Source organism: Ahaetulla prasina, chromosome 6, assembly GCF_028640845.1.
Source record: "Ahaetulla prasina isolate Xishuangbanna chromosome 6, ASM2864084v1, whole genome shotgun sequence".
Taxonomy (NCBI): Eukaryota; Metazoa; Chordata; class Lepidosauria; order Squamata; family Colubridae; genus Ahaetulla; species Ahaetulla prasina.
Genome location: NC_080544.1, coordinates 16,803,664 through 16,827,556, shown reverse-complemented (window position 1 = coordinate 16,827,556; position 23,893 = coordinate 16,803,664). Strand labels below are relative to the sequence as shown.

The following is a 23,893-nucleotide window of genomic DNA, read 5'->3' as shown; positions in this document are numbered from 1 at the left end:
ACTTTTAAAGATTTTTAAAGAAAGATCACGACGGCAGGAAAATCTTGGGGTTCCTGGACAGATTTCTGAAGAAAGAGATTTATTTATTTATTTTATTTATTTATTTTAGGTTGAATACTCCGGGATTAGCCGCTGACACCCCAGGGCCAGCGCTCCTGTCAGCGTACATCCATTTGAAAAAGGTCCTTTTCCAAGCAGCCGCCCCTGAAGGCACCGGAATGCCCGGGCAACTCGAAGTTCCTAGAATGCCTCGCCAGGGGGCGCTGAACACCATCGGGTCCCGGATTCCTAGAACGACAAGTTCCGGTCCTCCCGCCCGCCCGCCCAGCCTGCACCGGATGCGTATCCCTCCGGTTTCCGTGCGCCGCGGCGTCGGAGGCGGCGCTACATCCGGTAGCCATGGAGGAGGAGGAGGAGGCCTCCGGGTCTCGGCCCGAAGCCACGGAGGCTTCCTCCTCTCCGCCAACAGCGGCCGAGACGGAGGAGCTGCGCGGGTGGAGCGAGGCCCAGTTCCGGCACTACAGCTTCGCCACGCGGCCCATCGCCCGCCTGAGCCACGGAGACCCCCGCGCGGAGGAACTGCTGGAGAACGAGGTGAGGGCGGCGGAGCGGGAGCTCCAGTCGCTTCCTCCTCTGGCGCTGAGATGGGGGAGGGGAAGGGGAAAGAGAAGAGAGGGGGGTCGCTTCGCTTCGGCGGGCTCTTCCCTTCCCATCCTTCTTTCCCTTTCTTCTTCCTTCCTTCGCTTCTTTTCCTCCTTCCTTCCCTTCTTTTCCTCCTTCCTTCCCTTCTTTCTCTCTCTTCTTTCCCTTTCTTCTTCCTTCCTTCCCTTCCTTCCCTTCTTTTCCTCCTTCCTTCCTTCCCTTCTTTCTCTCATTTCCCTTTCTTCTTTCTTCTTTCCCTTCTTTTCCTCCTTCCTTCCTTCCCTTCTTTCTCTCCTTTCCCTTTCTTCTTCCTTCCTTCCCTTCCCTTCCCTTCCTTCCTTCTTTCCCTTTCTTCTTCCTTCCTTCCCTTCTTTTCCTCCTTCCTTCCCTTCTTTCTCTCTCTTCTTTCCCTTTCTTCTTCCTTCCTTCCTTCCTTCCTTCTTTCCTCCTTCCTTCCTTCCCTTCTTTCTCTCATTTCCTTTCTTCTTCTTCTTCCTTCTTTTCCTCCTTCCTTCCTTCCTTCTTTCTCTCCTTTCCTTTCTTCTTCCTTCTTTCCTTCTTTCCTCCTTCCTTCCTTCCTTCTTTCTCTCCTTTCCTTTCTTCTTCCTTCCTTCCTTCCTTCCTTCTTTCCTCCTTCCTTCCTTCCTTCTTTCTCTCCTTCTTTCCTTTCTTCTTCCTTCCTTCCTTCTTTTCCTCCTTCCTTCCTTCCCTTCTTTCTCTCCTTTCCCTTTCTTCTTCCTTCTTTCCCTTCTTTTCCTCCTTCCTTCCTTCCCTTCTTTCTCTCCTTTCCCTTTCTTCTTCCTTCCTTCCCTTCCTTCCCTTCTTTTCCTCCTTCCTTCCTTCCCTTCTTTCTCTCCTTCCCTTTCTTCTTCCTTCTTTCCCTTCTTTTCCTCCTTCCTTCCTTCCTTCCCTTCTTTCTCTCCTTTCCCTTTCTTCTTCCTTCCTTCCCTTCCTTCCCTTCTTTTCCTCCTTCCTTCCTTCCCTTCTTTCTCTCCTTTCCCTTTCTTCCTTCCTTCTTTCCTCCTTCCTTCCTTCCTTCTTTCTCTCATTTCCTTTCTTCTTCTTCTTTCCTTCTTTTCCTCCTTCCTTCCTTCCTTCTTTCTCTCCTTTCCTTTCTTCTTCCTTCCTTCCTTCCTTCTTCTTCCTTCCTTCTCCTTCTTTCCTTCCTTCCTTCCCTTCTTTTCCTCCTTCCTTCCTTCTTTCTCTCTCTTTCCTTTCTTCTTCCTTCCTTCTTCCTTCCTTCTTTCCTCCTTCCTTCCTTCCCTTCTTTCTCTCATTTCCTTTCTTCTTCTTCCTTCCTTCTTTCCTCCTTCCTTCCTTCCTTCTTTCTCTCCTTTCCTTTCTTCTTCCTTCCTTCCTTCTTTTCCTCCTTCCTTCTTCCTTCTTTCTCTCCTTTCCTTTCTTCTTCCTTCCTTCTTCCTTCTTTCCTCCTTCCTTCCTTCCCTTCTTTCTCTCCCTTCTTTCCCTTTCTTCTTCCTTCCTTCCCTTCTTTTCCTCCTTCCTTCCTTCCCTTCTTTCTCTCCTTTCCCTTTCTTCTTCCTTCCTTCCCTTCTTTTCCTCCTTCCTTCCTTCCCTTCTTTCTCTCCCTTCTTTCCCTTTCTTCTTCCTTCCTTCCCTTCTTTTCCTCCTTCCTTCCTTCCCTTCTTTCTCTCCTTTCCCTTTCTTCTTCCTTCCTTCCCTTCCTTCCCTTCTTTTCCTCCTTCCTTCCTTCCCTTCTTTCTCTCCCTTCTTTCCCTTTCTTCTTCCTTCCTTCCCTTCTTTTCCTCCTTCCTTCCTTCCCTTCTTTCTCTCCTTTCCCTTTCTTCTTCCTTCCATTCTTTTCCTCCTTCCGTCCTTCCCTTCTTTCTCTCCTTTCCCTTTCTTCTTCCTTCCTTCCTTCTTTCCTCCTTCCTTCCTTCCTTCTTTCTCTCCTTTCCTTTCTTCCTTCCTTCCCTTCTTTCCTCCTTCCTTCCTTCCCTTCTTTCTCTCCTTTCCCTTTCTTCTTCCTTCTTCCCTTCCTTCTTCCCTTCCTTCCTTCCCTTCTTTCTCTCCTTTCCCTTTCTTCTTCCTTCTTTCCCTTCTTTTCCTCCTTCCGTCCTTCCCTTCTTTCTCTCCTTTCCCTTTCTTCTTCCTTCTTCCCTTCTTTTCCTCCTTCCTTCCCTTCTTTCTCTCCTTTCCCTTTCTTCTTCCTTCTTTCCATTCTTTTCCTCCTTCCGTCCTTCCCTTCTTTCTCTCCTTTCCCTTTCTTCTTCCTTCTTTCCCTTCTTTTCCTCCTTCCTTCCCTTCTTTCTCTCCTTTCCCTTTCTTCTTCCTTCTTTCCCTTCTTTTCCTCCTTCCTTCCTTCCCTTCTTTCTCTCCTTTCCCTTTCTTCTTCCTTCCTTCCCTTCCTTCCCTTCTTTTCCTCCTTCCGTCCTTCCCTTCCCCCCTCCCGTTCCTTCCTTCCCCGTTCCATTCTTCCTGACCTTCCTTCCTTTCCTTCCCTTCTTCCTTCATTTTCTTCCCTTCTTCCCTCCTTCCCTTCCTTTTCATCCAACTGTCCGTGACCTCCGTTCTGTGTTTGCTTTTAGGAGCCGGTGGTGCTCACTGACACCAATCTGGTTTATCCCGCCTTGAAGTGGGACCTGGATTACCTTCATGAGAATATTGGGAGTGGGGACTTCTCGGTGTACCGAGCCAGCACTCACAAATTTCTCTACTACGATGAAAAGAAGATGGCAAACGTGAAAAACTTCAAACCGAAGTCCAGCAGAGAGGAAATGAAGTTCAGGGATTTCATGGCACAACTCCAGGAAACCGAGCAGCAGGGAAGTGGAGAAAGGTAATCACAACACCTGGTGGTCACTTTACAGTTAGAGGAATTAAGGGGCTAAGGTGGGATTTGCTTCTGGCTATAAATGATCTGCTAGGTTCCTGCATGGCACCGTGCAGTAGCTCCTTTGACTCCTCCAGGGCAGAAAGGGCCCTATGCAAATGCAGAAGGGCCTTAAGCATCGTGTTATGAATTTGGAACCTTTTGGAAATTGAAGAAGTAACATGGTTCCCGTGCTTGATTCATTGGGGAGTAGAGCAAGCAGAAGTTCCCAAATCTCTTAATAAAGAAAATGGGCCTAGCTTGGAATTTGAAATAACAGGCTGTTATAGAGATCTAATGAGATAAAAAGGGTAAACATGGTAGTATTTTTCAGGCACAACTGAAATATCGGCGAAGGGAACGATTTTGAAATATTAAATTTAATTTTTGAGGAAGTCCTTCACAAAATGAGCCTTGAATCTGGAGCAGTTTATAAAGAATATTTGTTTCATTGTGGACAATATACAGTGAGAAGGAATATTTTGTGCTACTTAACAGCTTATTTCATTGAAGGATAAAGCTTGTTTAACAGAGAAAAATAATTGCATAATTCATAGCATCAGAATATGCATCATATTTTTCTTTCATATCTGTGCTTTGTGATGCATGGCTACTTTGCCACTTTCTGCATTGTAATCTGCCTATCCTGTAGAAAGTTAATCTACATGCAGGGGGTGGAATTGGATATTATAAATAAACAAAATAGTTTGTTTATTCCTTGGATATTATGTCTACAGGCATACTCCAACTAGTATTTTATGACAGAATTTTCTCTCATTATATTTAATTACAGATATAAGTAACTAATGTGGCCCCTAGATTGTTTTACCCTCGCGTGAATGTTTTTCCAAAAAAGGACGGGGGTGTGTTTGCACAACAATCTGATGTAGTGTAGACCAGTAGCGGGATTCAAATCCTGGTGCTACCGGTTCATTATTGCTTTGCGAGTGCGTGGCGCTTCTGCGCATGCTCATAAGGTTCTGCGCATGCACAGAGCATTTTTGATGACGTCTGGGCAGGTAGGCGGAGTCTCCCACCGCCGCCGCTACCGGTTCACCCGAACTGGGGTGAACCGGTAGCAACCCACCCCTGGTGTAGACTATATACCGTATTTTCCCCAAAATAAGACCGTCTTATATTTTTTTGAACCCTGACATAAATGCTTGGCCTTACTGCCATGCACTCAAAAGCCCGATTGGGGCTTATTATCAGGGGATGCCTTATTTTGGAGGAAACAGGGTAGTAGTATAAGTTCACCCAACATGCTAAGTCATCATCCATGCACACACATACACACAAATCTTTTCTTCCCAGTTCTAACACAAATAAACACCATTCAGGTTTAATGCACCTGTTGCATCTTTAGCCTAATTGTGCTGTATGGGCACAGTGAAATGTATACTTCCATAAATGCATCCTAAACCTACTCTTGTTTTCCCACTGTTGTTTACTATTCTGGTAGTTGCTTTTCACCATGTATTTATCCTGTGTTATTCTAGGTGCAAGATACATTTTCTGTTGCTTTTTTTTTTTTTTTTTTAAATCTGTGCAGTGTTTCTGCACTGCCATTCCAAATCCCGCAAAATTACCCAGCAGTTAAAAGCAAACTTGTTTCCTTTCTTATGTTTCAGTTTTGACAGATCGGAAGGCAGCAGACCTCTGGCTGTATGCTCTTCCTTCCTGTCCTTTCTCTTTCCTTTCTGAGGAATATTCTGCACTCATGTGGTGACAGAGGAGGAAGCAGTGACACTGCTGGGTAGGCCCAGAACTCTGTTGCTTTCCTGCTGCTGAAGGTAAACATTATTTAGTTTTTTTTTAAAAAACCAAAACAAAAATCAGAGCAATTTTTTTTTCCAGTTGCGAGGTGGGCTTAGCAATTAACAACACTATTGTCTCCTGTCAGTGCTTTGCCCAGTGTAGGTTAGTGATATTAAAAGTCCAGAAGCCCAGAAGAATTACTGCATTGAATTATCCAGACTTCTAATCACCATAATTTATACAGGACCCCCAAGAACATAAGATTTTATTCTTTTTTTCCTCCATGGACTACTAGTCATTTTTGGTAATTTAATGATGGCGGCAATTCTTTTTTCCCAGCTCTGTAAGCTAGGTTTTGTTATCATTTCTATAAGAACTGTATACAGTTGATACAGCTTTGCATTTCTTTTTTTCCATTATTTTCTGCCATGCACAGGTTATACCTCCAGCAGACCTTAAACGACACGGTTGGCCGGAAAATTGTGGTAGATTTCCTGGGCTTTAATTGGAATTGGATTAACAGACAGCAGACGAAGCGAGGCTGGGGTCAGCTGACATCCAACTTACTACTGATTGGCATGGAAGGTAACCAACCTGCTTCTTTGGACAAATAATTTGGTTTTAATAGTCTTTCAGTGCTACCTGTTGAGGAATTCCTATGGACAATATGTCAGTGTTAGGTAACTGAATGTGGGTGGAGTGCTTTCTTCTCACTTACAATCTTACCTAAAACAATATCCTCAACATGTTCCAATTAGACTAAGAGAGAGAGCCCAGAGATTTCATTGCTGCCGTTAAGCTGGGAGTTGACAGACAACAAGAGCCAAATTTTGTTAAAAATTACGCGGTGATAATCAGATATGCAATATATCTGATTGTCATATCAGATATATCATACCAGATGCGATAAGCAGATATGCAAGGTGGCTCAGTGGCTAAGAGGCTGAGCTTGTCGATCGAAAGGTCGGCAGTTCGGCGGTTCGAATCCCTAGCGCCGTGTAACGGGGTGAGCTCCCGTGACTTGTCCCAGCTTCTGCCAACCTAGCAGTTCGAAAGCACGTAAAAAAATGCAAGTAGAAAAAAGGGGCCACCTTTGTGGGGAAGGTAATAGCTTTCCATGCACCTTTGGCGTTGAGTCATGCCGGCCACATGACCACGGAGACGTCTTCGGACAGTGCTGGCTCTTTGGCTTTGAAATGGAGATGAGCACCGCCTCCTAGAGTCGGGAATGACTAGCACATTTTTTTTTATTTGCATTTGCATTTATTTGCATTTATATCCCGCCCTTCTCCGAAGACTCAGGGCGGCTTACACTATGTCAAGCAATAGTCTTCATCCATTTGTATATTATATACAAAGTCAACTTATTGCCCCCAACAATCTGGGTCCTCATTTTACCTACCTTATAAAGGATGGAAGGCCGAGTCAACCTTGGGCCTGGTGGGGCTTGAACCTGCAGTAATTGCAAGCAGCTGCTGTTAATAACAGACTGCATTAGTCTGTTGAGCCACCACCCCTCTGGTGCGAGGGGAACCTTTACCTTTTAATCAGATATGATCCCAGACTGCTTGGATTTACAGTTAGACCTTGACTCGTGATCATTCATTCAGCGACCATTCAAAATCATGGCTCTAAACAAAGGGACTTACGACCCCTGCCTGAAGTTATGGCCATTGCAGTCTCCCCATCCTATTCTACTGGGTGCCTGAAGATCTTGGGGCAGCTTTCCACTCCACTGGGTCCTGTCCTTTGCTCCCCGTCACAGACTGGTCACTTACTTTTTCGGTAGATCTTTGGGAAGCAGCTGCTCCATCGCACAGCCTTCTACACAACGGAGACTGTGTGGCATCCTTTTGATAGCGTTTGCAATTGTGGGATGAAATTTGTGCAATCATTTGTAGTACAGACCTGTTGGAAATTAAAAGTTCAAACATTTTATCAAATGTCAAATGTTCAGAAATTTTTCTTGGTCTTCCTTGATGCAGGAAATGTGACACCAGCTCACTATGACGAACAGCAGAATTTCTTTGCTCAGATTAAAGGATACAAACGATGTATTCTGTTTTCGCCAGACCAGTTTGAATGCCTCTATCCTTATCCTGTGCACCATCCATGTGACCGGCAAAGCCAGGTGAGATGACAACTAAGCCAAATAGCATTTTTTTTTTTTGCTTAAGACTACAAAGCATAACTTTTGATGCTGGTTTATTACAAAATTCCTATAAACCTTTGTTTTCCTCTAACCATCTGCCTGAGGAGGAGTCTAAACCATGATGTCTATTTTAAAGTTCATATATGTATGTGTATATATATCTATATATATATATGTTTTCTGAGGTTTTTGCGGGTGTTTGTATGTAGGTCTTTGGTTATTCGGGTTTTCTCCCGCGTAAAATTGGAAGTGTCTTGGCGACGTTCTGAGCACAACCAATCTGAGCACAACCAAGCCCCCACCCAAACAGGACACACCCCCAGCCAATCAGAGCACCAAAAAACCCCCATCCAATCAGAGCACAGCCAAGCTCCCACCCAATCAGTTCAAATCCCCACTAGCAGTTAAAAAGGAAGAAGCTGCAATCACACATTGCTCCCAGAAGCACGAAGCTGAAGCCTGAAGATGACAAATGAGACTTCGTCGAAACGTCGCCAAGACACTTCCAATTTTACGCGGGAGAAAATCCGAATAACCAAAGACCTACATATATATATATATATATATATATATATATATATATATATATATATATATATATATATATATATGTATATATATGTATATATATGTATATATATATATGTATATATATATATGGTCTTCAAATAAATGATCATACCATACCCTTAGCTCAATCATGGAAAGTTAATGTATCATAAGAATATCTAGACAACTAAAAGCAGTCAACCAAATCTTTGTGGAGGTAGGCCAGGAAGTGTTAGCCTCATGTATCTGCTGGGCTGTTTGGTGATAAAATAAAAGGATAATCTAAAGTGTTTAGTAGAGATTAGCACTTTTTACCGTATTTTTCAGAGTATAAGACGCACCTTCCCCCCCCCCCCCAAAAAAGAGGGTGAAAATCTGGAAACGTCTTATACTCCAAATGTAGCCCCATCCAGCTTCTCAAATGGAGGTTTCAGAGACTGAAAAAAGCATCAGAAGCAAAGCTTCAGAAAAGAAGCCCCCGAACAGAGTTTCAGAGGCTTTTTTTCTGAAGCTCTGTTTTGGAGGCTTTCAGAGGCAGAAAAAAAAGCAAAAAAAAAAAAAAAAAGCAAGGCATAGAGCTCACAACCAAGGAACCTGTTGCTAAAATTCACCTCTGGGAACAGCCGATTGGGGGTATTCTGGGAGGCTGATCCACCTGCCAATCAGCTTTTCTCTTATTTTCCTCCCCAAAAACTAAGGTGCGTCTTATACTCCAGTATAAGAGTTTTGGGGAGGAAAATAAGAAAAAAGCCGATTGTCAGGTGGATCAGCCTCCCGGAATACCCCCAATCGGCTGTTCCCAGAGATGAATTTTAGCAACAGGTTCCTTGGTTGTGAGCTCTGTGCCTTGCTTTTTTTTGGCTTTTTTTCCCTGTCTCTGAAACTCCATTTCAAAAAAACTTTTTTCTGCCTCTGAAAGCCTCCAAAACAGACCTTCAGAAAAAAACCCTCTGATGCTCTATTTGGAGGCTTCTTTTTGGAAGTTCTGTTTGGGGCCTTCTTTTCCGAAGCTTCTTTCAGCCTCTGAAACCTCCGTTTGAGAAGCTGGGTGGGGCTGAATTTGGAGTATAAGACGCACCCAGATTTTCACCCTCTTTTTTGGGGGAAAAAGGTGCGTCTTATGCTCCAAAAAATACGGTAACTCTGGAAGAAGATGACTGGTCATTTGCTACATGAGGACAACCACCTCAGTTAGCACCTTGCTTGAAAGGTACAGCCATAGAGCCCCAGCCCTCTCCTGGATTACAAATTAAAGCTGGAGTGGATCTACATCACCAATAAGAAATCTGTCCACCCCATGTCTTGAATTATACATTTCGTCATTCTTAACGGTTAGTTTTTGGCTGATGGGATTTGGTCTAATTCCCAACAATTTGTTTCATCCAAAAATATTTGGAGGTACATCGTCTCCACCTTCTTCAAGAACTCTGTCTCCAACAGGATATTAATGATACTAATTCCTGTTGTAGAAGAGTTGGCCCTCTTTAGATTCACCCAGTAGTCTCCTGCTGGTATTCATTGAAGTCAAAGTTAGGCAAGAGTAAAACACGGGGAAAAGTAGCTTCAGCGTCCGTATAATTTTGTCCGTAGTCTTGGTCCTTTGAAATTGCACACAGAGTTGAATTAATAAAATTAAGGGAGGTGCCAAGCACGCGCCAATGTTTTCCATCTCTCTTATTGGAACTGTAATAATGTTATCAGCCTTCTCTTTGAAGTGCCAAGTGAAATTGACGCGCCAGATTTGCGTCGTAAGGATTCCACCAACCATTCAGAAAGTCTATGCAATGGATGTGGATGCTGTGCTTTGATATTCTCATGCTTGTTTCAGCATCCTGGTTCCTCAGTAATCAGGGTACCCTGCAATAAAGGAGAGGATATTTGAGGGCAACTAAGTAGATCATCTCCTCCATTTCAACAATCTGCTGGTGAGATCATTGTTAATCTCCAGTTAGCTCTGCAAGTTCATTATATCCCTCTGTTGGTCTTTCTAAATTGGTCCCCCAATCTGTGGGGTTTAAAAAGCTCCAGCAAATTTACACCTTACTAGGAAAGTTACATTTAACTGTCAGCGGTGCTGATTTATAGTCCTTCCAGGCTACTGTCATGAGCTTAATGTTTGCATTTATTTCAGACATATCAAAAATGATTTACTTGGTTATTGGATCACTTAAACAAGACCAGATTTAATCTTGATTTTTTTTTATCGGTATAGCAGAATCCTCTCAATCAGTGCCATATAAGTACCTGGTGTTTTATTATATGTTGTTCTGTGCTTTTCTTTGGTTGATGACATCTTAAAATAGTCAATACAAATGCTGAGTGTAGCTGTTCACAGTCGACAAAACCAGTAACCAGTGGTAAATGGAGTGCAGTCTCTTGAAGGTGGTGATTTTTATCTCTAGCTCTCTACCTGTTAGTAGAGAAGTTCGTTTTTTGGGGAAGTAGCTGGGGTGGGAAGCCGAGGGAAAAACCATGCATTGTTTCCAGTGACTTCAGTGATGCCTTCTTCTCTCCCTGCTAGGTTGACTTCGACAATCCTGACTATGAGAAGTTTCCTAATTTCCAGAACATAGTTGGCTATGAAACCGTAGTTGGCCCAGGCGATGTGCTTTATATTCCCATGTATTGGTAATACATTTAGGATGAGAATGGGACAGAATGAACTAGTATGATTCTGCAGCAGAATCGATTTAGGGAACAAAAGAGGTTCAGTCAGAGGCCCTGAACCTTGTGCCATTTATTCTGACTACAACAGATATATATTTTTCTGTTTCTAAAAGGCCCCAATAGCAATAATCCTTGATACTTCTTCATATGCAGAAGTATTGGTCCCTTTTCCTGCTATAAGATTTACATTTGGGGGACATTCTTATACAGTAGTGGCCAAAATTGTGGAAACCCTTTTGGGAAAAGTGTATTTTTGAGGTTTGAGGGCTAATAACACCACTTTTTTTTTGGAGTTTCAAGATAATCCTGTTCCACTGCTGGAATGGCCTGGGAATAGCCCAAACCTTAACCCAATTGAAAATCGATGGAGGCGACTAAAGAAACTTGTTAGTCAGAAGTGACCCAGCAATAAAACCCAGTTAATAAAAGCCATCCTTCAATCTTGGTTTCACATTATAACAGCTGCAGAACTAAAAGACTTGGTTCACTCCGTGGGAAGATGTTGTAAGGCCATGATTCATGCTAAAGGTTACCTAACTATTAACTGACATGGTGATAATTTTTGTATATCTCGTTTTTTTCTACATGTTTCACTTTTCTTCTTTATACTGTAACTGCTATTCTAATAGTAAATCCTTCATAAAAATTATTGTATTACATTCTTGATTAAATTATCTTTCCATTGATACATAATTTTATGGTATTACTACTCCCCAAAAAAGTGGTGTTATTAGCTAGTTTTAGAAAATACATTTGTCCCAAAAGGTTTCCACAATTTTGGCCACTACTGTATGTTCTTATAAACATCTACTTATGACAGTTTTGGGGAAGCAACTGAACGAAGCAATTGTCCAGACCATTATCGGAGTTATACTTACAGACACATGGGGTCTTTGGTAAACTCATTCAATGAATCCAAGCTCTGCAAGCTGGGAGAACATGCGCTACAAACTGTATGATTGTTTGAAGAGAAATGCATCTGTACCCCTAGGCTCTTAAGTGTGAGGAGGAAGGGCAAGCAGTAAAAATGAAAGTGAAACCATTTAAGCAGCTTATAAATTTAATATTAAAGAGCACCTGTCATTTCAGGTCCATCATGGCAGTGCCTGTTAGTGGGCATCCACTCACCTGCCACGTCCCTCACCTTGTTGTATCACTGCCACATCACCAGCTGTCCCATTAAAGTGAATGGGACTGTCGGTGAGTCAACAGCGGGTCAGAGGAGGAGCCGCTGCGGGATAGAGATGACAGCTGCTCTTTAAAAATTATAATTTAAATCGAGTTGATTTAAATCAAGCCTTTTCACTAGTGATTTAAGTCACGATTTAAATCCTGATTTAAATCTACTTGATTTAAATCAAATCCACCCTGATCACCGAGGTTGTTAAGTGAGTCACCAAGGTGGTTAAAGCAAATTCAACTTCTGCAACTGACTTTGCTTTTTGGAAGCTGGCTGGGAAGGTGTCGTGTCCCACTCCTCCGCTGACGGCCGGGTCAGGGAAATCCGAATCAGGCGTGCCTCTGCAGCTCTGCCAAAGTCCTAGCAAAGTTCTCAAGGCAGGCAGGAGACCAGAAAGTGACTTCAGCAAGATAAGGTAGACTTTGCCTGACTCAGAGAATGCCAGAAAGCAGATCCTTTATATAGGCCATGGGGTGTGGCTCCATGACTCAGCACTTATCCAGGCCTGCCCCTCCCTTCCTTCTGTTGACGCCTCCTATTAATTCTCCTGAAGCGAGGGTCCCTTCAGTCTGCAGCTGTTGGTAATTGACCTTCCTCAGGCTCACATGCTGTGGGGGAGGGGGAGGGGTCTAGTTGCTCCGTTTGCCTGGGCATGGAGCCAGGGCTGGGGCCGGGAAACATGCTAGGACATTCCTCAACGTTCGGAAGCAGATAAGACGGGCCTGGCTGCGGGGAAAGCGGATGAGGCACAACAGAAGGTGACAAACGGTGATTGCAAGATGCTGTCTTAGCTGCAAAAGCAAGCGGGTTGCTGAGCATTCAAGTTGCAGTCGTGACTGTAGAGTGGCCATATTTTTGAGGATGGGTGTTTGCAAAACTGTTGTAACTTTGAATGGCCATTGAATGATTACTAAGGAGGAGGACTATATAAATAAATACATCAGGGGTGGGATTTAGCCGGTTCGGACTAGTTCGGGTGAACCGGTAGTTCAGACGATCAGCTGGTCCCGCCTACCTGTCCCTGTCCTGTCCTGTCCTATATTTCCTTCTTTCTGGCTCAGCTGATTTTTGCGCCTCCGCTGTTCTACTTTACTGGGGCTGCCTTATAAGGTAAGCAGCTGAGCTTCAAATTGCTGTATTTTGAATGCTGTACACAAGTGTGTTCACTGAACCAGTTGTTAAACCAGTTGCAGCCTACCACTGATATGCATACAAGTGGTTGATTATTCATTGGATAACTAAGAACTGAAAAAAGTATAATGAATTATAGTCCCCCCCAAAAAAACCCTCAAGAGGGAATAAAAGAAATAACCAAATCACAATTTAATTATGTACCACATGATTAGTATGTAAAATTAATCTTGGAAATGCTAAAATCTACAGTTTTAAATTAGGAATATTAAAAGAGTTCTCTTCTGTGGCTTGATATAGGTGGCATCACATTGAGTCACTGCTGAATGGAGGAATTACCATCACTGTAAACTTTTGGTACAAGGTAAGTAGGTCTGAATTTAATACAATAGCAGTATAAAGTTTTATAAATAAGATTTGTTTTAATTGCAAAATTATACAGTGCAGTGTGATACTGCGTCATAAAATCTACATATATTGTTTTTCTAGCTTTATTTAAATGATCAAAATTGTGTCAGCTGCTAAAATTGACTTGAACTCTCAACTTGGTTATCTTGGAGATAACCTTGTTGAACCTTCTAATATTTAAGTTGAAATAGTGAACTCCTATTCCTACCGTGTTTTTCCCGAAAATAAAACTGGGTCTTATATTAATTTTTGCTCCAAAAGACGCATTAGGGCTTATTTTCTAGATAAGTCTTATTTTGGGGGAACTATGGTATTGGGGCTTATTTTGGGGGGGTAGGGCTTATATTATATTATATCCTGAAAAATCATGCTAAGACTTATTTTCTGGCTGGGTCTTATTTTCGGGGAAACAGGGTACCTTTTCTAGAGGGAAGTATATGTGTGCCTTCAAGTCAGTGTTGACTCCTGGTGACTGCCTAGAATAGTCTCCACAGTTTCCTTGGTAAGATTTCAGAACCGGTTTGTCCTCCTTTTTTTGTAGTCCTGAGACAGTGACTGGCCCAAAGTCACTCAGCTGACTTTTTGCCTAAGGCGGGACTAGAACTCACAGTTTTCTAGTTTCTAGCCTGATACCACTTCACAAACCTTATTTATTTATTTATTTATTTATTCAAATTTATATACCGCCCTATCTCCCGAAGGACTCAGGCATTTAAAAGTTGCTCCGTTTGCCTGGGCATGGAGCCAGGGCTGGGGCCGGGAAACATGCTAGGACATTCCTCAACGTTTACAGGCATTTAAAAGACATATAAATACAATATAAAACTATTAAAAAACTGATTCTAAAAAGCCCGTAAATTTAGAATTAAAATATCAAATAAAACCCAATTTAAAACCAATAATTTAAAATCTAGCTCAGCCCTGCACAATTAAATAAATACGTTTTAAGCCCGCGGAAGGTCCGGAGGTCCGAGCTGGCGAAGTCGGGGTAGTTCATTCAGAGGTGGGGCCCCACAGAAGGCCCTTCCTGGGTGTCGCCAGACGACATTGCCGCTACCGACGGCACCCTGAGGAGGCCCTCTCTGTGAGAGCGCACGGGTCGGTGAGAGATATTCGGTAGCAGTAGGCGGTCCCGTAAGTAGCCCGGCCCAATGCCATGGGCGCTTTAAAGGTGGTCACCAAAACCTTGAAGCGCACCCGAAAGCCACAGGTAGCCAGTGCAGCCTGCGCAGGATGGGTGTTATCACGGGAGCCACGAGGGCTCCATCTATCACCAGCGCAGCCGCATTCTGGACTAACTGCAGCCTCCGGATGCCCTTCAAGGAGCCCCATGTAGAAACATTGCAGTAATCCAGGCGAGGCGTCACGAGTGCGTGGTGACCGTGCATAGGGCATCCCGGTCCAGAAAGGCGCAACTGGCGTACCAGGCGAACCTGGTGACGCTCTCCTGGAGCGGCCGTCAAATGGTCTTCTAGAGACAGCCGTTCATCAGGAGGGCGCCTAAGTTGCGGACCCTTTCCATCGGGGCCAATGACTCGCCACCGATGGTCAGCCGCGGATTTAGCTGACTGTATCGGGATGCGGCATCCACAGCCACTCTGTCTTGGAGGATTGAGCTTGAGCCTATTTCTCCCCATCCAGACCCGTCGGCCTCCAGGCACCGGGACAGCACTTGATAACCGTTGGGGTGGTCGGTGTGAAAAATACAGCTGGGTGTCATCCGCATACAGCTGGTACTTCACACGAAACCACTGATGATCTCACCCAGCGGCTTCATGTAGATGTTAAACAGAAGGCGAGAGGATCGACCCTGCGGCACCCACAAGTGAGGCGCCTCGGGGCCGACCTCTGCCCCGTCAACACCGACTGCGACCGGTCGGAGAGATAGGAGGAGAACCACCGATAAGCGGTGCCTCCACTCCCAATCCTCCAACCGGCGCAGCAGGATACCATGGTCGATGGTATCGAAAGCCGCTGAGAGGTCTAATAGGACCAGGGCAGAGGAGCAACCCCTGTCCCTGGCCCTCCAGAGATCATCCTGCTTGACCAAAGCCGTCTCCGTGCTGTAACCGGGCGAAAACCGGACTGGAGCAGGTCTAGATAGACAGTTTCATCCAGGTGCAAGGGAAATTGATATGCCACCATACTCTCTACAACCTTCGCCGTGAGCGGGTTGGAGACCGACGATAATTACCTAAAACAGCGGGTCAGGACGGCTTCTTAAGGAGGGGCCTCACCACCGCCTCTTTCAAGGCGGCCGGGAAGACACCCTCCACCAAAGAAGCAGTCGTAATCGCCTGGAGCCAGCCTCGTGTCACCTCTCGAGTGGCCAGCACCAGCCAAGAGGGGCACGGGTCCAGTAAACACGTGGTGGCATTCAACCTACCCAACAACCTGTCCATGTCCTCGGGAGCCACAGGGTCAAACTCATCCCACACAATGTCACCAAGACCGCCCTCACGCATCTCGCCCGTATCACTGCAATCTTGGTCCAGACCATCCCGAAGCTGAACGATTTTATCGTATAGATAACCGTTAAACTCCTCAGCACGTCCCTGCAACGGGTCATCCCGCTCCCCCTGGTGTAAGAGGGAGCGAGTCACCCGAAACAGGGCGGCTGGGCGGTTATCTGCCGATGCAATGAGGGAGGAGGCGAGCTACGCCGCTTCCTCAATGCCACTAGGTAAGTCCTAGTATAGGACTTCACTAGTGTCCGATCAGCTTCGAGCAGCTAGACCTCCAGAGACTCTCCAGGCGCCTTCTCCGCGCTTCATCCTCTCAGCTCCTCGGAGAACCAAGGAGCCGGTTGGGACCTGCGCCGGGTCAGAGGCCGCAAAGGCACGACACGGTCCAAGGCCCCGCGCGGCCTGTTCCCAGGCCGCAACAAGTTCCTCAGTCGAGCCGTGAGCCAGACCCTCAGGAAATGGCCCAAGCTCCGTCCGAACCCATCCGGGTCCATCAGGCGCCTGGGACGGAACCAACGATCGGCTCCGCCTCCCTGCGGTGGTGAATGGCGGTCAGAAAGTCCAGGCGAAGAAGAGAGTGATCTGACCATGACAAAGGTTCAATGACTAATTCCTTTAAGTCCAGATCTCTCAACCACTGACCAGAGAGAAAAATCAGGTCCAGGGTGCCACCCCCAATGTGAGTAGGGCCATCAACTACTTGGGTCATGTCCAAGGCCGTCATGGAAGCCATGAACTCCCGAGCTGCCGTCGATGACGAGCCGGACGATGGCAAGTTAAAGTCCCCCATGACTAAAAGTCTGGGGGTCTCAACTGCCACCCCAGCCAGCACCTCCAGGAGCTCGGGCAGGGCAGCTGTCACGCAGCAAGGAGCCAGGTACGTGATCAGCATACCCATCTGACACCTATGACCCCATCTCACAAAGAGGATTCGCACCCGCAATCTGAGGTACAGTGGTCTCCTCGGCTCTAGACTCTCTCTAATCACAACCGCCACCCCCACCCCTACCCTGGGCCTCGGCTGATGGAATGCACGGAAACCCGCGGCACAACTCAACCAGGGCACGCCTTCAGTGCCCAACCAGGTCTCCGTAATGCCCATAAGGTCCGCGAACCCCCTGTATAAGGTCACAAACGAGGGGCTTTGTTCACCACGGACCGGCATTGCACAACATCAGCCGGAGGCCCAAGCTCTGAGGATCCTGACCATCCGGGAACGGGTGAAGTCAAGGGGTCGGAGCGCGTGATCGCTTTCAAACATCGAGCACGCGCTCCCGAAACTTGATATGACCCTCGCTTCCGCCATACCTGCCTCTCCCACTTACCGTGTCAATAGAACCACCCTCACAAATAGGAACACACTCTCCCCATAACCTCTGGACCTAATAAAGAAAAACCGCCATGAGCATGTGCAGGAACTGGCCCCTACCCGACGGGTTACCCCATTACCCGCCTTACCCTCCCACCCTTAAAATTCCCTTTCTAAAAAACCCCATAAACCCTTCTTTTTAGCATGCCACCTCTGTGGGTCCCAAGACCCGTCATAGAGGCCGGCCCTCGATAGTGTGGTGGGCCATTCCTGCGAGGCGGGGCACTGCAGGCGCAAGAGTTCCTGTGGCGAATAACGATAGAATCAACCATCAGCTGGCTATGTCCCATTTGGCAGCCGAGATGTTATACTGGGATGTCATTCTGGAGTCCGGTAACGGATGGAAAAAAGAGATGGAAAAAAAGAGACAGGCAGTCCGTCCTAAAGAGATGTAAAGTCCATTATATCCTGATGGATTAGCAGACAAAAGATCGTAAACCGTCTCAGCCCATCCACCAGGTAGATGTTCCGCTGGACCGGAGTATGCCGTCTGCGGGAGAGATGTTCCAGCAGTCCAGGAAGGAGGTCCGGGGGTGGGGGTAAAGGGTAGCCACAGTATCAGCTGAAGAATACACCTTCCTGCCCCACGCCTCAACATGGTCATCATGTCCATCACTTGCCCCCATCCTCAGTGGGAGAGATGATCTAACAAGCTGGAAACCAGAAGCCCAAGGAGGCGTAGTCCAGGGGTGCAAACAAGGCGCAGCTGAATAAGCGCCATCTCAGCTGAAAAACATGCAGCCCCCTCCCCCCATCTCCACAAGGCCGCCTTCACCAGTCCGCCAAGCCTCCACCGCCGACGGAAAAGACGTTTTGAAGAAGCGAGGGCCAAAGTGCTGAGCCACACAACCCGGGCGTCGCGGCGAAGCTGGCATCCGCCGCCCCCCCCACACCTCCACATGGCCGTTCGTCTCCCACCGCTCACCCTGTAACCAACAGGGAGATGACAACAAGAGCGGGGGAGGCGAGTCCATGCGGCTTAGTCCAGGGTGGGTGTCGCCTGATGGAAGCGGTAGCGGCGCTAGAAACCCATGCCGCTCACCGCCAAACAGCTGAGAACAGCTGAGGGTCGGCCAGCCGCCCACGCACCTCCGCAGGGCCGCCATCTTCATCCGCCCCGTCTCCGGTTCCTCCGGCCTCCAGCGCAGCAACCGCGGGTTCAAAGAGGTCCAAAGACCCCACCCGCGATTGCTGAGATGTACTATTCACCGGGTCGAGGGGAGCCAGCGGCATAGGCGACAGCTAACCATCGCCATCAGCCAGGGATCCGCCAGCCGATGATCCGGCGTTTCAGTAAGCCGCCATCTTGCGCATGCGTAGAAGAGTCAATCTGGTTTTCTTTAGAGCAGGGGTGTCAAACTTGATTTCATTGAGGGCCACATCAGGGTTGTGTTTGACCTCAGGGGGCCGGGTTGGGCGTGGCCAGGGTGGGCGTGGCCAGTTTGACGTCACTGGTGTTGGTGGCCTCTGTGGTGGCCCGAGCGCTCTGCCAGCGAAAACATTCTTCCGAGCTCTATTTTCAGCTGCGACGGCTTCCTGCAACTCTCTCTGCCAGCGAAAATGGCGCTCAGGAGTGCTACATACGACTCTCCTGAGCTGTTTTCGCTGGCAGAAGCACTGTGGGCCCGTCCTTTGCTGTTTCCAGGGTGGCCTTGCACTTCGCGGGCTGGATCCGGCCTCGGGCCTTGAGTTTGACACCCCTGCTTTAGAGAAATAAGTTTTTGTTTTTTTAAAAAATGAGTGGTAGTAGTAGAAATAGTATTTTTGGCCAGTCACTTTGCCTAAACATCTCCTTTTCATATGATATGTGCTATTTGATAGATAAGAAAATACCAACTCACCTTTTCTCATCTCTGACTTTTATTAGCTTCTGGCTTTTTTTAGTGCTAGGTGTATATGAGATTTTTAAGCACTGTGAATCACTGTAAACCTGTTGGATCTTTTCAGTTTCCTTTTGATCTTCCTGGTGCCCCAGAACAAGGCATATGAATAATAGGGTCCAGATAATTGATGCCTCCGTCGGAATCTGTTTTTAATTTCATTTTTGTAAATGTTGCACCTTGATGAACTCTTGTTCAAGGAAGGTATTTTTCCCCACACAGGGTGCTCCAACCCCTAAAAGGATTGAATACCCCCTAAAGGCTCATCAGAAAGTGGCTGTAATGAGGAACATAGAGAAAATGTTGGGGGAGGCGCTTGGAAATCCACAAGAGGTAAAGTGTGGGTCTTAGACTGCTTGTAGTAACCATGCGGCTGAGCTTGTTCAGCTTTTGATCCCATAAAATGAAAATAATAGCAGAACAAATTGAAAGATGTTAATATTTAACACCTTAAAATAAGTAGTGATGGCGTGGGGTAGGCTAGAGCAGTATTTTTCAATCTTAGCAACTTTTAAGGTGGACAGACTTCAAATACTAGCATGCTGGGAGAATTCTGGCAGTTGGAAATCCATACATACTGCCAAAGTTGACACCCAGATAGAGATTTCAAAATGTTAGCAGCAATTCTCCTGAAGATCACGGTATTACTCAAATCTTTAAGAGGGATTTTGGTGTTTAACTAGACTAGGCAATATAAGTTCAGCATTTTCCTTGTCAGGGCTCTCCAACCTTGACAACTTCAAGACTTGTGGACTTCAACTCTCAAAATTCCTCAGCCAGCTTTGCTGGCTGAGGTATTCTGGGAGTTGAAGTCTACAAGTCTTAAAGTTGCCAAGGTTGGAGACCCCTGTTCTGTGTCAAGAATGAAAGTTTGGACTTGGCTTAAACGAGCGTAAATTGAAGCAATGCCTCATTCAACATCTAAATTGTCTCTGCTCTGGAATAGCTACAACTTTCAGGCTAATTAGAAGAGTGGCTAAAATGAAATTAGCCCCCACCTTAAATTTTAATTGTCAGCAGTTTTCCTTAACTTAAGTGATTGTTCAAACATTAAATAAATTATGACTTCTGATATTTACATTAGCATACTTTTCTGCGCTGTTTAGAATAGATAGTTAGTTTTGCTTAATGGCCCTTCAGCAGCTGTTTCAATAGCGCTGGAAAAAGGACTGGTCCTTGAACTTGCAGCTGTCACAATGTCTCTTGAGATCACAGGATGACACTTTTAAGCATGTGGCAACCAGCATATTTTTACAATGATTACAACAGGGCTGTTAAACCTGCGGGCCCGCAAGCTGGATGCATCATGCTCTGGCCACACCCATGCCCGGTTTAGTGAAGGGGAAAAAAAAAGTCACGATACGTCACATGACAATGCCGTGACGACATGAGTTTGACACCCCTGGATTACAGCATCCCTCAGTCACGCGATTGCCATTTGGAGACCTTCATAGCTGGTTTCCAAGAAGCAAAATCAGTGGGGAAGCCACCAGGAACTTGGAAGCCATGGTTATGTGATGTCACAATGACTATGGTGATACATGCTTAACTACATCTGGAACTGATGTCATATGATGTTTTACTTTATGATAACCTTCCTTAGCAATGAGGTTGCTGGTCCCGATTGCAGCCAGTGACGACAATTTGTATGTTGACCAGTTTTACAAAAAGTGTGTGGTGTGTGTAAGGTTCTAGGTATTCACTAAATGTTACCATTGAGGAATACTTTTTGAAAAGGTCGCTGTTACTTGCGAGAGAATTGGCAGTCATTCTCATGAGCGAGCCCTTAAAATAGTTTATGTATATTGTGGTGATCTTAAATACTTACGCTTATTTTCTGCAGTATATAGTTTTGCAATTTACCATATTTTTCGGAGTATAAGACGCTCCAGACTATAAGACGCACCTACCTTTTTTGGGGAGGAAAACAAGAAAAAAAAAAGCTGCCTCCCAGCAATTTGCCTCGTTGCAGCAAACCGTCTGTTTCAGTTTCATTTTCTTTTTCAGCACAGCCTGATTAGTACAAGAAAAAAAATAATCTGCCTCCCAGCAATTTGCCTCCTTGCAGCAAACAGCAAACAGTGGAGGCCCGCAGAGACTGCAATAGGCAATCGGCTGAAACAGCTGATGGTCGGGAGGCCAATCCAACCAACAATCAACTGCTTGTGTTAATCAGGCTGTGCTGAAGCTGAAACGGGCTGTTTGCTGTTTGCTTCTAGGAGCAAATTGCTGGGAGGCAAAGGCCAAAGAATGGGGGCCGGTGGGTGGGCAGGACTACATTCGGTGTATAAGACGCACCCAAATTTTCACCCTCTTTTGGGGGGAGGGAGCTGCGTCTTATACTCCGAAAAATATGGTAACATGACTTCTAGCCTGTTGATAAATCTGTCGCTAATAAAGCAATGTGTTTTGTTGTTTTTTCCTTTTGAGCAGGTGGGTCCCCTGTTGAATATGATGATCAAAGGACGGTATGACTAATCGTGGACTTGCAGGATATTGGAGCTGTTTCACCTAAAGGGGGAAGATATTAAGCGCTAATATTGCACACAGCACTTAAAAACAGATGGATTGCCTGGTCCAGCTCTGATCCACTCCACCCATCTAGGGGAATAACTGGAACTCTGAAATGTTCCATTCGTCACCCCTTCAACTTCACCAAACCTTCTAAAATAATTCATCCTTACTAAGGAAGAACCTGTCATCAGTAACCCCATGTTCTCTGTCTGCCTAGATACAACCGTTGGCACCTGGTACTTGATGATATTTATTTGTGATAGCACCTTTGTGATCGCCTACATAAGATTTACCTAGAGGAACAATTTTGATTTTCTTCCTGTATTTTCCGTGTTAGGAATCAACATGGATAACTTCCAACTTTAAATCAATTCATATCTATAATTAGCATGTTTTCTTAAAAGGGCAGCCTTCTCTTTGATATTGCAACTTCTTAAAACTAAAGCCCGTTGAGGAATACAGAAAAATGAAGGACATAAAAGATGGAGACTTTAAGAGCTTTTAAATCCGTTGTGTCATTTTGTCATAAACAATACATTGATTTCTAATTCTATAAAACTAGGCCAAATGCCTATGTATAGAAATTGACTTTTTTTCCACTCAGGATGTTAATAGAACGGGACAAGCCATAGCGAGTGCCCTTAGTCGATAAAACTTGTGTCATAGTTTTCACTTAGCCATGCATGGTTATACTTCCTCATTGCACTCTGCCTTCTCTAGGCCAAATTAAGTGCCAGATCAGTTGGTGAAGAGAGGAGAGTAGCAAAGCATTTTTTAAATTTCCACTTTGATCTTTCATATGTCTGGAAGGAAATACGAGTATGGGCTTTGTAATTGTATTTCATTAAGCTAGGAATGCAGATTTGAGAGTTTAACTCCTAGATTACCAAGGAAAAGTTTCTTCATTTGCCACAAAGTCACTTTTCTATGAAAGTTTTGGAGACCCACCTTCGGTCATTGAATTTTTGAAGATCATTGATCCCCTCCCCACCCACAGCAAGATAGATTATATAGATAGATATTGGAACAACTCCTCTACATGACAACCAGAGTTTCTGGGATCCTCTGCATTCCTGTTTACTGTGAAGTCTATACAGAGCTGAAGAAGTGTCTGAAGAAACCAGGATTCTTGGCTTCTTTTGAGAAGGTGGAACCTGAAAATGCCATGCAGCTTTGTTACGTTGTTACAAGTAAAGCCTTTGATACAGGGGTGAAATCTACTTACCTTCCCTGCCGGTTCGGAAGTGTGCGCGCGGACCCTCTGTGCATGCGCAAACCCTTCTGCACATGCACAGTGGGTAAAAAACAGGTTACTTCCTGGTTAAAACCAGGAAGTGATGACCGGGTGGGTGGGCGGAGCCTCACGCTGCTGTCTCTACCGGTTCTCCGAACTAGCCGCCATCATGGCTACCGGTTTGGCCGAACTGGTCCGAACCGGTAGCATTTCACCCCTGCTTTGATATAGTTTCGAACCACAAGGAGGCAATAGAAGACCAGCGCTCCTGATGTTATCACATATAGACCAGGAAGAAGGTGGCTTTCGGAGGGCAACGTTGGACTTAACATCGATAAAATCATCCTGCCTTTGGCTGAAACAAAGTAATTCCTGCGTTTAGTTCTTGATATGAATAGGCACTCCAGACTGGAACTGTGGAATATTGTGGCATATAGAGAACTTCATGTGGAAAAGCCCAGGCGTCTTCATTAGAAAGAAGAAGATTGAATTGAAATGCAGCCTTCCATTATGTTTTTTTCTTTTTTTTGCCAAAGGTGTAAATTTGAAAATGTCTAAAATAGTTGGTTTGGGAAAAAAGAAATACATTGCACTTTAATAGTGCAAAAGCTTAGTTTACAATGCACTGAGAAAAGACAGTTTTAGGTACTGTTACTTTTGTTTTTTAAATCTTGTGTTTTGATGCCTGCTCTTGGAAAAAAAAAATGTGTCTATGATGTGTGAGAATATGTGGGAAATACATAATATCTTCTGAAATGTAGTTCTTAAAATACAGCTACTGTTGAATGACACAAATACCTGTTCCCCTTCATTTTATATGATCTGTCTTTCTCATCTTATGGAAAGGGCAGTACTTTGAAATTCATTTTGAAAATTCAGTTGTTCCCATGATCTTATGATTTATATATAGGTAAAAAAGATAATAATTGCTACTGGTAATATTTCCCCCTTTCCTTTAGTGTAGTGTATATAATTCGATCAATCATGAAATCGTCTTGCAGATGGAGGTGGCTCAGTGGTTAGAGTGCAGTATTGCGGGCTACTTCAGCTGACTGCTAGCTGCAGTTCAGCGGTTCGAATCTCACCAGGCTCAAGGTTGAGTCAGCCTTCCATC

General features: G+C 45.3%; 1 protein-coding gene across 1 annotated transcript; it reads left to right on the top strand.

Annotated features, from left to right (window-relative positions):
- Positions 1-361: 361 nt before the first annotated feature.
- Positions 362-23,574, top strand: HIF1AN (hypoxia inducible factor 1 subunit alpha inhibitor). Its single transcript, XM_058187415.1, has 8 exons — positions 362-594; positions 3,189-3,439; positions 5,667-5,815; positions 7,216-7,361; positions 10,453-10,559; positions 13,210-13,273; positions 19,254-19,364; positions 21,465-23,574. The coding sequence occupies exons 1-8, from the start codon at positions 400-402 to the stop codon at positions 21,507-21,509; spliced, it is 1,068 nt and encodes a 355-aa protein (XP_058043398.1). The 5' UTR covers positions 362-399; the 3' UTR covers positions 21,510-23,574.
- Positions 23,575-23,893: the final 319 nt, after the last annotated feature.